Source organism: Eschrichtius robustus, chromosome 4 (genome assembly GCF_028021215.1).
Source record: "Eschrichtius robustus isolate mEscRob2 chromosome 4, mEscRob2.pri, whole genome shotgun sequence".
Classification (NCBI taxonomy): domain Eukaryota; kingdom Metazoa; phylum Chordata; class Mammalia; order Artiodactyla; family Eschrichtiidae; genus Eschrichtius; species Eschrichtius robustus.
This window is the reverse complement of record NC_090827.1, coordinates 149,241,605-149,256,840: the sequence shown is the minus strand read 5'-3', so window position 1 is coordinate 149,256,840 and position 15,236 is coordinate 149,241,605. Positions and strand designations below refer to the sequence as shown.

General features: G+C 54.1%; 1 protein-coding gene across 1 annotated transcript in view; it reads left to right on the top strand.

The window, feature by feature from the left end:
* The first annotated feature begins 5,652 nt into the window (after positions 1-5,652).
* The window catches only part of ABLIM2 (actin binding LIM protein family member 2), a 101,849-nt gene continuing 92,265 nt past the window's right edge, over positions 5,653-15,236 (top strand). Inside the window, exons 1-2 of the mRNA XM_068542349.1 lie at positions 5,653-5,674; positions 12,288-12,403. Coding sequence (XP_068398450.1) covers positions 12,337-12,403 — 67 coding nt within the window. The 5' untranslated portion in view covers positions 5,653-5,674; positions 12,288-12,336. The remainder of the gene's footprint in view (positions 5,675-12,287; positions 12,404-15,236) is intronic.

Below are 15,236 nucleotides of genomic sequence, written 5' to 3'. Positions count from 1 at the left end.
TAGAATAAACAAAGAAATTTCATCATATGCTGAAAGTGAAGTGCTAGGAAGGGGAAGACAAGGAGCAAGATAAAGACAGGGTTGGGAGTGCCGGGGAGTTACTATTTTAAATTGGGTAATCAGGGCAGGCTTCGTGGAGGAGGTGACCTTTGCTTGAAAACCTGAAGGAGGTGAGGGAAGAGGATTGCAGCCAGAGGGAACAGCCAGTGCAGTGACACTGAAGCAGGGAAGTGTGCCTGGCAGGTTCCGGGACAGCACGAGCCCTGTGTGTCTGGAGTAGAGTGAGGAGGGGGAGTGGGGGAAGGCTGGGGGGAGGGGGTCCTCATGAGGACCTGGGCTCCGACACCGCGGGAGAAAGAACACAGGAGGATCCTGTCCATTTTAGTTTCATGGACCACTGGGTGCTGTGCTGATGCCGGGAGGCCAGGGCAGGGTGGGGAGAAGGACCCGGGCCCCCAGCCCGAGACCATGGCAGCTTGGATGAGAGTGTGAGGGGGCGTCTGCTTCTGGATTGTCTTGAAATCCAGCCAGCTCCAGTTTCACACTACAAAATGGGAATCTGTGTAAGATAGAAACATAGCAAACATCCAGCACATAGTACATCCTCAAGAAAAAATGAAATCTGTTACCATTGCTACAACTGAAATTTGCACAGAAAAACAAATCTGGTTCTCTTGACCTTTTATGTGTAGTGGAGTTCTGAGCTTTTAGAACTTTTGTGGCAGGGGGGCCGCACCACGCAGCATACAGGATCTTAGTTCCGCGAGCAGGGATTGAACCGGCGCCCCCTGCAGTGGAAGCACAGGGTCTTAACCACTCGACCGCCAGGGAAGTCCCTAGAACATTTGTTTTCAACCAGAATCTTTCGTAGCCCTGCTCATGGTGCCTTGGAAACAAGGGCCCCGACTCTGAAATGATGAAAAGATGAAGCCACAACCATGTGTGACCTCAGGAAAGCAGGCGTTTTCTGATCTGTGTGGCAGCGGGACTGAGCACACTTATGATTGCAGAAAGAGCGAAGGAAACAGGAGGGAGGGAAGCCTGTGTGTGTGTGTGTGTGTGTGTGTGTGTGTGTGTGTGTGTGTGTATTGGGGGAAGAGGCCACCAGCTCTGCCTGTAACTTGGTAACAGCAGGTGGGGTGGTCCACAAGGACACAACCACACGGGGACCATGAAGAGCCACACCCAGAGCTGGTCTTAGCGACTGGGGGTGACAAGGGAATGGGGCAAAACGATTGCGTCCCAGGGACATTTATGGGAACGGGATCACATGGCATAATTGTGGAAAGTCACGGCAGGAAGGAATCTCCGGTGACGTGGGCCTGTTATTTCCAGTTGGAGCATCTGAGGCAGAGGTTAGGTTAGGACCTGGGCTGGCAGTGACCACGCTGCCCTGAGCCAGCTCCCTCCAACTCATGTGAACGCCCTGGGGTTCTCGGTCTGCTTTGTGTTTTGACATCAATCGCTCTCTCCTCTTCCCAGACACCAGTACAAGAGTATCCCTCAGCTGACCACCCCAAGGGAATTGCCGTCCGTATTTGGGTAGAGAGCCTTCCAATCTTTTCCTTTGTAAGAGTCTTTTCAATTTGAAGTCCTGTTGTATATATACTTCTGTGTCCCGATTTATCCTCTTTAAGGGACCGTGTAAGCCCTTTCCCCATCATACATCCTTCAACATCAATTTCAATATATACCCAGATTCCTTCAGCTGCCTGGCCGCAGCAAACTTAGCCATTCCTCAGCTGTTAAACGTTTACATGGATTCCAGCCCAGCACTGGGCTAATCAGTTTCCTACGCCTCATCTCATTGATTTATTGTGACAACCATGAGCGATCAGTATGCTTAACCCTTTGTTACAGATGAGGACTCTGAGATTCAGAGAGGTTAAGTAACTTGCCCCAGGTCACACAGCCAGGAAGCATTCATGCCCAGGCTGCCTGTCTCTAAAGCCCAGCGTTTATTTACTGCATTATACTGTAGTGATGCTGCAGCCAACCCCACTCTGTGGACGTTCATGGTCAGTTCCTTGGGATAGAGTCCCAGAGAGAGACGACTGGGTCAAAGGGTAGGAGCTGTTTTCACATTCCTTTGCGTCGATGCCAAAGGGTATTCCAGAAAGTGGTACAGATTGTCTTCCCACCATGGCCCGCCCCCTCCCGACCGTTTCTCAGAAATGACCACAGTGACCGCCAAAGACGGGGGGCGGGCCGCTCCGAGTCACCCACAGCTGCTCGGTGCCCTTGATTGGGTCTCAGCTACTTGGATAGGCAGATGGAATGTAAGGACAATATGTTGTCTTGATTAGGACGTTAAAAATTATTAACGGATTTGGACTCTTTATTTTTAGCAGGCAGAGGTCTGGGTTTACTGTCTGGCCCTGACCTTAGTGGACCCAGGCAGCTACAATCCGGTCAGTAGCAGAGATGACTGGGGCGGGGCGGGGAGGACGTGGCATTGGCCGGGCCCGGCTCTCGGGGCAGGAAAGCTGCTTTAATTCAGTCTCCTGGTGCCTCCGTGATGTAGGTGCAGGTTTTAGTGGGGCACTAGATCCCTCTTCACATTTTTCTCCTTCGAGGAACAGTCAATACCGTCATATCTTTAAGAAGATTAGAAAATGAGCCCTGGAGCTCGCACGCCACTAGAGAGAAGCCTGCGCACCTCAACGAAGATCCTGTGTGCCGCAACTAAGACCCAACACAGCCAAAAATAAATTAAATAAATAAATAATAAATCTTTAAAAAAAGAAAAGAAAATGAGCCAAGTACCAGAGCCAAGGGTGTCGGTGAACCAGCCTATCACTCAAGGGCTGAATTGTTACAGGCGGCGTTTACTGAGAAAGACACTAATTCTCCTACAGAGGCCTCAGGGAGCCTGTTCTTCCCGAGTCGGGGTACATCTGCTTGGCCTACGCTGTGGTGCAAGATTTTTTTTTTTTTAATAAATTTATTTATTTTGGCTACGTTGGGTCTTTGTTGCTGCACGCAGGCTTTCTTCAGTTGCGTCGAGCGGGGGCTACTCTTCGTTGCGGTGCGCGGGCTTCTCATTGCTGTGGCTTCTCTTGTTGCGGAGCACGGGCTCTAGGCGCGCGGGCTTCAGTAGTTGTGGCTCACGGGCTCTAGAGCGCAGGCTCAGTAGTTGTGGCTCATGGGCTTCAGTAGTTGTAGCACGCGGGCTTCAGTAGTTGTGGCTCACGGGCTCTAGAGCGCAGGCTCAGTAGTTGTGGCTCATGGGCTTCAGTAGTTGTAGCACGCGGGTTTCAGTAGCTGTGGCTCACGGGCTCTAGAGCGCAGGCTCAGTAGTTGTGGTGCACGGGCTTAGTTGTCCACGGCATGTGGGATCTTCCCGAACCAGGGCTCGAACCCGTGTCCCCTGCATTGGCAGGCGGATTCTTAACCACTGCGCCACCAGGGAAGCCCTGTGGTGCAAGATTGAACAAAGGGTTTTCACTCTGGCTGGGTGAGAGAAGGATTTAGAGCTGGGCACCGGCTTCGGGCCTCCTGGGTCCTGAGTGACGTCAGTAAAACGATGGCCTGGATGGTGGCCCCACACGACTTGGGGCTTATGTTATGCTAGCGTAGGATGCGCCTCTGTGCTGCCCTTCTCACCTCTGAGTAGGCCCAGATGAGGACTTGGGGGCCCAGAGAGATCAGGGACTTGCCCAGGGGCACACAGCATAGTGCACGAGTGGAGCCTGCATCCCCCGGGCAGCCCTGGAGTCTGGGCTTTCAGCTGCTCAGCTTTATGTCCGAAGAGCCAACAGCTCCTTGGCGATGTGGAAGGAAGGATTTCCAACCACTCTGGTGGCTGTAACCGGGGAACAGCACGTGCAGCCCTGTGGCCCAGGTGAGAGGACAGGGACACCCGGGAGAGGCCCGCCACCTCGCCCTGTGTAGGGGTGGGAGCTGAGCTGAGTGGGTCCCACCTGGCAGGGCCACCCGGAGCCCCCAGGTCCCGGGTCGTGTGCACTGACCGGTGCGTGAGCTGACCAGACCAAGCAGACCTGACCCCCGGGGACCCCAAGACCCTTGGAGATTCAGACTCCCACAGATGCTCTTCCCAAACTGACCAGCCTGAGAAGCCACCTGCAGTGGAGGAAGGCTGCTAGGCTGCCCTCGCCTTCCGATCCGCCAGGGCACCAAACAAGGTGGAGTTTCAAAGTCGGGGCTCCCTTGATCAGACACCAGGAACTCCCCTCGACCACCACCATCCGTGTCATCAAGAGCTGCACTGTGAAAAGCTTGTCCTCTATCCACGTAATAATAATTTACCAAAATTTACAACATATGTGTTGTTTTGATAGCTTTATACTAGTAACTGTCATAACAACCCTATCCAGAATAAGCTGTTAAATATTTAGAGCCTTGTGACCATAAGAAATTCCTAATAAATCAATTTCCACGTAGACTGAGGGATTTTTGCTGCAGAGAAACATGGGCGCTTTCCATCTCCAAAACACGTCCCATGTGCATGCAGTTCTGTGGGGGAAAGAGATGGAAATAGGCTTTCCTAGCAAGAGAGGAACAAGGTGAAATGCCTGCTTTTACTCAGAGCCTGTCTCTGGGTTTTGTAAACAGAGGTCGGTGGTCTTGCTTTGGCATCTACGATCTACTAGTTAAATTTAAAGATGCCAGTACTTACAATTCACCAGAAACTACATCCTCTGCAATCAATTAAAGTTTTGATGAAAATTTTTAGGTGTTGATTCAAAGATGGGCTACATGGTATTTCAAGACTCTGGCTAGGGGGCTGCAACCCACAAAGACCCCGCCCTGACCGGCTGGCAGGCTGGGCCTCCGCAGGGAGGGGCTGGGGGCAACCGGGGTGCGTAGGCTGCTCCCTCTGGAACCAAGCCCGGTTCCCGTGTGCCCTGGGGCCTGTCCTGAGGGCAGGCACTCCATCCTCCGCCTGGCAAGGTCCCCCAGGTCCTCCCTGGGGCAGGAGGTATATTAGGGGTCAGTGCGAGTGTGCCTGGCCTCTCTCCCTTTTGCAGGCGGTCTGGCCTCGTCCATGTTGGGGGAGACGGGTGGACGGGGGTCAGGAAGCCTCACTGTGGTCAGGGGATCCTCCCACCCAGAACAGGGCCTAGCACGCAGTAGGTGCTCAGGTGTTAACCGCCTCCCCCATCTGTTATTTTCCTGCTGGGAACAGCCCACCTGGAGGAGCGGGGGTTGGGGGGGGCTCATGGGGCATCAGCACTTCATCCCTGGTGGGCTCAGGAGGCGAGGAGGCGCTGGGCTGGCCCCTCAGCGCAGCCTGCTTCTCATCCCAGGTCCGTGCCCCTTTCTAGAATCTTCCACAAGAAAATCCACTCATCTCCAGGCTGAGGGGCCGGAGCTGGAGTCTGTGCTTGGGGCCTGGCCCCCCGAGGGTTCAGCGAGCCACCTTGAGTTCGCACTGAGGCCTGTGTGTGGTGAGGGATACGCCTGGGGCCTGTCGGGACTGGGGAGCTGGTGGTCACCTGCTACCCTGGCTCCTCCCGTGTGTCCCCAGAATGCGGCTGTGACCTGGCCGAGGCGGCTTCTTCGTGCGGCAGGGCGAGTACATCTGCACCCAGGACTACCAGAGACTGTACGGGACCCGCTGCTTCAGCTGTGACCAGTTCATCGAGGGCGAGGTGGTGTCGGCACTGGGCAAGACCTACCACCCCAACTGCTTCGTGTGTGCCGTCTGCCGGTGAGTATGGGACCTGCAACCGCTCCTCCCCAACCCTCCTCCCTCCCTCCTCCCTCCTCCCTCCCTCCTCCATCCCTCCCTCCTCTCTCCTTCCTCCTCCCTCCCTCCCACCTCCTCCATCCCTCCCTCCTCTCTCCCTCCTCCCTCTCTCCTCCCTCCCTCCTCTCTCCCTTCTCCCTCCTCCCTCCCTCCTGCCTCCCTCCCTCCTCCATCCTCCCTCCCTCCTGCCTCCCTCCTACCTCCCTCCTCCCTCCCTCTACCTCCCTCCTACCTCCCTCCTCCCTCCCTCCTCCCTCCCTTCTCCCTCCTCCCTCCTCCCTCCCCTCCTACCTCCCTCCCTCCTCCCTCCTCCCTCCCTCCTACCTCCCTCCCTCCTCCATCCTCCCTCCTCCATCCTCCCTCCCTCCTCCATCCTCCCTCCCTCCTCTCTCCTCCCTCCCTCCTTCCATCCTCCCTCCCTCCTTCCCTCCCTCCCATTGTCTCATATGGCTATGAGAGAGGCGGGACCCAGCCAAGGGATGGCAGGTGGACCCTGGCCCTGCTTCGAGGCACACCTTCGTCCAGCCCCACACCTTGCAGGCCCCCACCCCTTGCCCGCAGTACAGGACCAAGCCCTCTTTCTGGGATGCAGAGGCCCGTGGGTTCTGAGGCTGCCAGCACGAGGCCTCTGATGGCTTCTGGGGAGGTGCTCTCCCCCCGCCTGTGCCTTCTCGGCCCTCTCCCTCACCAGCCCCTCTCCTGTCCGGAGCCTCCGCCTTGTCTCCTCTCACGTTGGTGCCTGCAGTGTCCACGCTTTGGCCTCTCCGTGCCCACCCACTGCCGCTCCCCTCTCCTCCACTATCCTGGCACATCCCACCTGCGCACCCCGCCTCTCTCTACCCAAGTCCCTGATCTGTAGGTGGCACTGGCGCCCAACCCATCAGACACACGAGCCCCAAGCATGGGCGTCTTCCCAGGTCCCCCCCACCGTGAACTTCCGAAATCTGCCCAGCCACTGCCTTACTCAGACCCAGAACTCACCTGCCTGGAGTCCTGCCAAGGCTTCCACACTGGGGTCCCTGTTTTCCCTCTGCCTGTCACTCCTCCGCGCCACCCCCATGGCCTCCAGCCTGGCTGAGACGAGCTTCACAGTCTGTTCCAGTCCCTTCATTCCTTTGTTCATTCATTCATTCATTCGTCCAGGCTTTTCTAAGCGCCTACGTGGGCCAGGCCCCAGCCTGGCTCTGGTGACTTGGAGCTGCATTAGCCCAGACCCTACGGGTGCAGCATCTGGGGACACAGCAGTGCAGCAAGAGCTGCCTCCCCCCAGCCTCCCCCCGGGAAAGCAGCCCCCTCCCTCTCCCTCCTCGCGGACCCCCTGCATCCTGGGCCCTACAACCCTTCTCTGGCACCGTGTCCCGGAGCTGCTTGACGGGAGCCCCACGTGGGCAGGGACCGGATCTGACTCTTCTCCGGCGCCTGCCGCCTGGCACGGAGCAGGTGTCCAGTGAATGGCCGCTAGAGACAGAATGAGGTCCTCAGCCCCGGCAGCAAGGCTACACCCGCTCCCCTCTCTGCCCTGCACCTCTGGGGCTCGGGGGTAGCAGCAGGCAGCCCTCCCACGTGGGCCTCCTGCCTCCCCCCTCCCTCCCTCCCACCACAGCCCCAGACACATTGCTCCCAGGGGGAATGTTCTGTCTAGAAAACAAAGAATGAAACCCCCAGAGTTTATTCTCTGTCTGTTCTCTCTGTCTCACCACACCCAGTTGAAAGGGGACTTGGCTGAGTGTTGTTACCACTGTTTTCTGTAGTTGTGGCACGTGCTCTAGGTGGAAGGGGAAGCTTTTGTTGGGGGTGGGAAGAGGTGCTGGGCCAGGAAGGAGCAATGACAAGGGACATTTCTAACGGAAGAGTCACTGTGTGTCATTGCAGCGTGCGTGGGTCAAGGTTCCCCCAAGGATAATCTGCATGTTTGATTTCTGTGCACGTAGCTTAGAGACAAGGGGTGACATAATCACAGTGGGTTTGAAAGATCGCCTCTGTAATCCGATATGTTAAAAATAATAGCTGACAGCTGTGTCGTGCTGGAGTCACTGGGCCTGGACTTATCCACCCACTATAAGCAACTAGAAAACTGGAAAATATATACAAAACAACTGTTTTGGGATACTGGGGCACAGGCAGCTCAGGACTAACAGAAGGCAGCCGAATGAAGGGACCCCTGTGACCACCCAGCTTTCTGCCTGGAGGCTGTTTCTTGAACCAGAGGACAAGCAGGGAACCAAGTAGGGCGTGGCATCCTCCCCAGGCTAAGAGACAGTGATGTGAGAGACAGAACAGCATAGCAGGGGGGAGAGAGCTATGCAGAACGAGACCTCAGGAGAGCTGCATAGAGGTGCCTTTGAATCTTGGACTAAATACGAAGCCATGTAGACAGAGAGGAAATTTCACAAGGTTGGGCAAAAAATGACCAGGTTGCTGTAAGCTAAACATTCCCAGGGCTGGGAGACATTCGAGTTCTGGCCAGGTGGAGATTCCTTGTGGAATACCCAGGCATGCAGTGGGGACACCAAAAGCATCATGCCTTATTAGTGGAACTGAAATTGCCCTAGAGTGAAGGCATAAACCTGCTCGAAGTTCAAGAACAAGCCTCGAAAGATCACGCTGGTCTGCAAGTGAGCTAACTGCCTGCCAAAGTAAAGTATAACACTCTTTGTAGAAAGAGAAGAAAACCCAGCCCTCGACAACATAAAATCGACAATGTCCAACACCCATCAAATGTGACTGGTCATAAGAAGAAGCTGGAAAACGTGACCCAGGGCCAGAAGAAAAAGCAGTCAATAGCAACAGACCCAGAAATGAGATCAATGGTGAAACTAGCAGACGATGACTTTAAAACAGCTGATGTAAATATATTTAAGTATTCAGAGGAAAACATGAACATAAGTAGGAGCATTATAGAAGACATAATATAGGAGAAAAGAAACCAAATGGAAATTATAGAAATGAAAATTGAAATTTCTGAAATAAAAAATTCCCTGAAAGGAATTAGCAGTAGATTATATATTACAGAGGAAAAGATGGGTGAACCTGAAAACATAACAATAGAAACTATTCAAAATAAAGCAATGACAGGAAAAAAGACTGAAAAATATGAAAAGAGACTCAGCGATCTGTGGATATAAATTTTTCTGTCTAGATTGGGAGTGGGGAAGACTGAAAATTTTTGAAGAAATAATGGCTGGAAAATGTCCAAATTTGATGAAAACTATAAACTCATCTCAGTGAATCCCAAGCAGAATAAACACAGCAAAAACCTACCAACTTCATCATAATCAAACTTCTGAGTGACAGTAAAAAGAAGAAAATCTTAAAAGCAGTAAGTGGGGAACAAAATAACCCAGTATGTAAAATGGAACAGAAGAATGACTGCAGACTTCTCGTCTGAAACAGTGTGCACCAGAAGATTGATAGAATAGCATCTTTAAAGAGCTGAAAGAAAAAAATCTATCAAACAATTCTATACCAAGCCTCCCCCACAAAAAAACTTTCAGAAATGAAGGCATGACTGCCAAATGGTATTGCATTTATTTTTGGGGTGATGAAAAATGTCCTCAAATTGATTGCGGGGATTTGATTGTGTATTCACAACTCTGAATACACTAAAAACCATTGACTTGCACACACTGAATGGTATGTGAATGTTATAGAGCACGTGAATAAAATAATGTCAGTAAAGCTGTCACACACACAAAATGAAGGCAAAACACTTTTGTAGACACACAAAAGCTAAGAGGATTTGTTGCCAGCAGGACCCGCACTATAGAAAAGTGAAGAAAAATAATATCAAAAGACGTCAAGAAAATGAAAAAGCAAGCCATCAGCTTAATAGAGGATATATATCTGGTGAAACACAGGTATCTACAATATATAAAGAACTTCTACAACTCAATAATAAGAAGACCAAAAAAACTATTAAAAATGAGCAAAGGAGTTTAGCAGATACTCCACAAAAATGTATGTAAATGACCAATAAACAAGTGAAATGATTACATTAACATCACTAGTCATCAGGGGAATTCCAATTAAAACTTGTTGAAATACCATCCAGTGTCCTCTAGAATGACTGACAGTAAGAAGATGGATAGTGTCAAGTGTTGGTGAGGATACAGAGTGAAAGGAACTGTCACACATCTCTGGTGGGAAAGCAAAGTGGTACAACCTCTACAGAAAGCAGTTTGGCAGTTTCTTGTAAAGTTAGACACACAGTTAGCACATGGCCCAGCAATTCCACTCCTAGGTATTTACCCAGGAGAAACAAAAGCACACGTCCACACAGACTTGTCAGCAAACGTTCTTAGCAGCTTTATTTGTAACAGTCCAAACTGGAAAGAATCCAGATGTCCTTGGACATGAGCACCTCACCCGTGCAAAGGAGCAGCATTTGACAATCAAAAAGAACAAACCAGTGGTGTGTGCAGCCGTGTGAGTGAATCTCAGAAACATGCAGCAGAACAAGACATCAAAGACTGCATACTGTGTGATTCCATTTATACGCAGTTCCAGAAAATCAAGGCTGATCCATGGGACAGAATGCCGATCATAGCCGCCTGGGGCCTGGGTGGGGGGGTGAGTGTGGACGGTCACAGCAGGCTTTTTACAGTGGACAAAAATGTCCCATACCATGACTGTGGTCCTGGTTACATGAGTGTGTACATTTGTCAAAATACACTTCAAGGAAGTTGAACTAATAAAATAATAGCTACCATTCATTCAGCCCCTCCTGGGTCCCGGGCGTAATGCTAGAGCTTTCCGTGCTATAGGTCAGATGCAAGGATGGATTAATAACAGCCCTGAGACATAGATGTTCTTAGTCCCATTTTACAAGTGAGAGGCAGGAACTCAGAGAGGTTAAGCAGCTTGCTCTGGGTTACACAGCCACAGATTCTCTCAGAGCGCATCCAGGGATGGCAAGGGACTCCCGCTGTGGCCCAAGACCCCCCGTTACCAAGGCAGCTGCAAGACAGCAAGCAGGAGAGAGGTAGACCCCAGCACTAACCACGCATGATGCAGCGCACGGCGTCAGATAGCTGCCAGGGCGGCTGAAGGACGGAGAGCGGCAGGACCATCTTGCAAGTCTTGGGACGGGGGTCAGCTCAGCTTATATATGTCCTTGCTCCCTAAGAGCCGAGACTGGCTGGTTGGGGCCCAAGAACACACCTGCTGAATCCACCTAGGGCCCTGAACGCCAGCCCCACAAAGTGGGGGGCTATGGCGGGGCTTTTTCACGGGAAGGCTTGGCAGCCTCATGGGTCAGAATGCTCCTCTGGTCGCAGAGTCGGGGCTGGACCAGAGCCGGCGTGACCCAGGCAGGCTCCGAGAGGAGGCCCTGCAGGGGAAGGCGGCTGAGCTAGGCCTCCAGGGGGACCTTCAGTTATTGACATATTCACTTACTTGCTCATTCATTCACTGACAGTGACCTGTCGAGCGCCTGGCATTGTCCAGTCCCGAAGGAGGCAGTGGGGACACGACAAAGGCTTAAGCCAGAGGACGGGGCGTGTCCTGGTCCAGATAATTCAGAGACTGCTGCCCGCGGGGCTCAGGTTCTCTTGCCAGGCTGAGCTGAGGGAGGAAGTGGCCCAGTGGCAGTAGGTGGGCTGACCCTAGCTCACCAGAGGCAGGCACCCGATCCACCTCTGTCACCAGAGGGGAAGTTCCGGGGCTGCAGCGGGTGGGCCGGCTCTGCTGCCCCCACCGGCCTCGCTTGGGCAGCCCAGGGCCGTAACTTCACCTTGCCCCAGGGCTGGGACTAGGGTGCAGCCAGTGGGTTACTTGCTTTGGATGCAGAATTTAAGGGGAGGCCAAAAAAATGATCAAGGTAAATGATATTTTAATGTGATATTTTAAAAATTGAAATTAATGCAAAAAAAAAAGCCATGATGAACAAAATGCCAGACTTTAAAGACGGAATCCAGCATACAGTCTTGCATGCTCCTAGCGGCACTGCTTTCTGAGAGACCCAGGTAGGCAAATCACGGTGCTTTGGAGCCAGACAGGTCTTGGTTTGAGTCTGGTTCTGACAGGCAGCAGCCGTGTGGCCTTGGAAAAGTCAACTATCCTCTCTGAACTTCAATTTTCTCACCCATAGAGAAAAATGAAGCAAAGACCAACTTGGTCAAGCATCTTAAAGGTGACAGATGAGGCAGGCATTAAGGAATCTGTCATAGAACCTGGCCTGGTACCTAGTAGATGCTCAGTAAACGGTGCTGTTGCCATTAGTATTGAACTGACAAAGCATCCTGGGCGGTCAGAGGAGCCAAGGTTGGATGGAGGAAGCCAATGGGTGAGACTGCCCAGTTGATCGCCGTGTGCAAGCACTGGCCGGCCCCCACTGCTCCGGCCCACTGCACCGTGATTCTGCCTGCCGGTGCCGATGAGGAAACTAAGGCTAAGATGTCAGTGACCAGCCTGAGGTCGCCCAGCGGGGCCACGGCAGCGCCTGCATGCAGACACCCAGCGTCCTGGGCCTGTGGTCCCCGGGGAGGTGACGGCGTGATGTCTAGGATGGGGCTCCCCCCACCCAGGAGAAGAGCCAGGAGGTGGTCCTGGCTGGTAATGCGCTGTCTTATTTCAGGTTGCCCTTCCCGCCCGGGGACCGAGTGACCTTCAACGGCAAGGAATGCATGTGCCAGAAGTGCTCCCTGCCCACATCAGCGGGCAGCAGCGTGCCCCTGTCCCAGGGCCTCTGGAGTAAGTGGACGCAGAGCGGCGTGGCGGAGGGGGCTTGGCAGTGCTGGGTGGCAGGCCTGACAACACTGGGACTAGAAGTAGTGGAAGCGAATAACTGTGGATGAACACAACGAAGGGAACCAGGGCCAGGCGTCTCTGGGCTACTCCTGCCTCTAAGCCTTTGCTCAGCCTGTGCACTCCCCGCTTTGTGCCACTCCATATTTCAGCCCGGCTCTAGCCCACCTCCTCCAGGAAACCTTCTGGCCTCCTTCTGGTCCTCTCCCTCCAGCACCCACACTCAGCTCCCCACGGTTATTTCCGGAGCATCCGGGAGCCCTTCAGGAGAGCCACTAGGAGAACAGTGACCTCTGGGCTCCTGTGGTCTGGGGCTCTTAGATTATCTGCTCCGTCCCCTGGGAGCTGGGCCAGGGTGAGTATGCAGTGGGTGCTCAATACATGCTTCTTGAATGAAGAAGGGGGTTGTTAGTGAAAAAGAACCAGTAGCAGGGGCATGTCAGGAGCTTGTGGATGTGGGGCAGAGAGTGAGGCGGGAGCAGAAAGGCGCTGGCCTTTCCCTGTGGGTGGCTCTTCCGGGACCAGAGATGGGACACAGGGACAGGGAGGGAGCCCAGCGCCCCAGGCCTGCTCCCACCAGGCTCCCACTGCAGAAACGGGGTGTTCAGAGCCCACCCTGTGTGCAAGGTGGCTGTGGTGTCCCCAGTGCCAGGGCCACGTGTCCTGGGACAGAGGAGGGGTTTGTATTGACTTCCGGAGCCCGCCCCTGGCTCTCCTCACTCTCCTGTCCTCGCCTGCCTCCTTGTCCGCGACACTGAAAGTCTCTACAAAGGAGACTGCATGTCCTCCCAGGAGCCGAGTGTTGGCTTCAGGGGCTGGTAATAATTTTATCTGGGAAATGAGGCGAAGCCTTCATCCCTTGGGGAGGCAAGCTCACAGCAGTTGCAGTTGGTGAGGCTGTTGCTTTGGGGTCTGCTAGGAGAGTTCTCCATTCAAAACTTTCTCTCCAGCTGAGGTCTGGATTGATTAAATTTTTGAGAATTTGCTTCAACAAACAGTCCTATTATCATTAAGCCTGAAATAGTAATCAAAAACTACAGCAAAATTTGAAAAGGCGGGGATTAGTTTGAAGAGTTTGTCCAGAGCTTCCTGGCAGCCAAAGTAAAAAGGGAAATATGCCCAATCACAGACTCACTGTCTGAGACTTTTTTGAGATTTTTTAAAATGTCATGGGCAGAAAGGGTGCCCTCTCCAAATGGAAATTTATTTTAAAATATCAAATTTGTGTTTTCAAAGAACAAATGCTGCCCTCACCCCCAGATGGGTCTATAACCTACCCCTTCTATAACCTATCCCTTCTCCCAGTCCATGGTGATAATCCCAAGCTTAGAACCGTTTTTGTGCCTAGAAGGCATTAAACATTCATCACCAGCTCTTGGCTTCTGTGTGGATGTCTACATTGCCTTCCCAGCTCCCACCTCCTTTTGTCCCCAGAGCAGCCTGGCCAGGCAGGAGTCCCTCCCTCCTTCTGCAGGAGCATAAGTGCCCTGAGCCTGGTGGAGAGCAGGGGAAGTGCTGGGTGCCCAGTGTCCAGCTAGGGAGGGGTGGGGCTGAGGTTTGAGCCAAGGCCTTTAAAGTCCAAAGCAGGGGAGCCCGCCCTGCTGTGACCAGAGGCTTTCTGAAGAGGTGGCCTTTGTTCTGAAACCTGAAACACAGGTTTTCCTAAGTAGGCATTGAGGGAAGGGCACTGCATGAGCTGGGCCCAACTGCCACCCCCATGTGAGTGGACAAGGGGGGGGGTTGCTGTGTGGGAGCAGGGAATGGAAGTGAAGAAACCAGGCGGCAAAGCCATGCCAGGGAGCTCCAGCTGCATCCTGGAGGCAATGAGGAGCCATAGATGGCTGTTGAGGGAGGTAGTGCCGAGGTGGGTTGGGAGCATGCTAGGAATGTGAGCCTGAGCAGCGTGGTCTGCCCTGCAGGTGGTGGCAGCTGGGGGAGGGACGCAGCCCTTCTTGCATGGGGTGGAAAGCCGCAGATGGCCACCTCTGGGGGCCGCCTTCCCTGGGGGAAGCGGAGAGTGGCCGGCTGCTCCCGTGGAGGTTAGGCTTGGTCCCAGGGACCGGAGCTTCCCTCTTCCGCTCATCGGCCTGAGCCTGTTGCTTAGTAACAGGATCGGCGCTTCCTGCTGGATGCCCGCGCCTTCCCCGGGGAGGGCGGCACCCCTCCTTCCGGGTGGCCAGCTCCTCCGCGGCACCTGAGCTTTCCACGCTGCTTCTGCCCTGGACTGCCTCCCCGACTGCCCTGGGGGGAAGGCCTCCTCCTGGAGAGCCCGCTTGGTGCCCATCCAGGCTCCCCTTTTCCGGGCTCCTCCCGGACTCTCCAGCTCTGAACCGGTTGCTGGTTGGAGCTGGTCACAGGGCAGCCCTCAGAGGGGCCTGGCGCCACTCCAGTCAGGGCACAGCTCTGAGCCCGGCTGTGAGGAATAGACCCCGCCACTCACCACCTGGGTGCCCAGGGCATGCTGTGTCCCCCCTCCGGGCCTTGGGAGTGGATATGGGGTCAGCGGTGGGTGTGGGCGGTGGCCCGGAGGGGTAGCCTGGTGTGGCAGCAGCCAGGAGCTGGGAATGTGGGGCCTTGGACCAGGCCAGCCCTGTCCAAGCTGAGGAGCCCCCGTGGCCCGTTCTCGGGCTCGGCTCCACCTGCTGGGGCCCAGCCCAGCCAGGACGGGGTCACACCTGGAACCTGGGATCACACTCGGAGCCAGGATCAGGAGGCCCGCCAGAGTCAGGAGGGAAGGGGCAGGAAGGGGCAGGGCCCTGGCATCCAAGGCCTCTGCTGG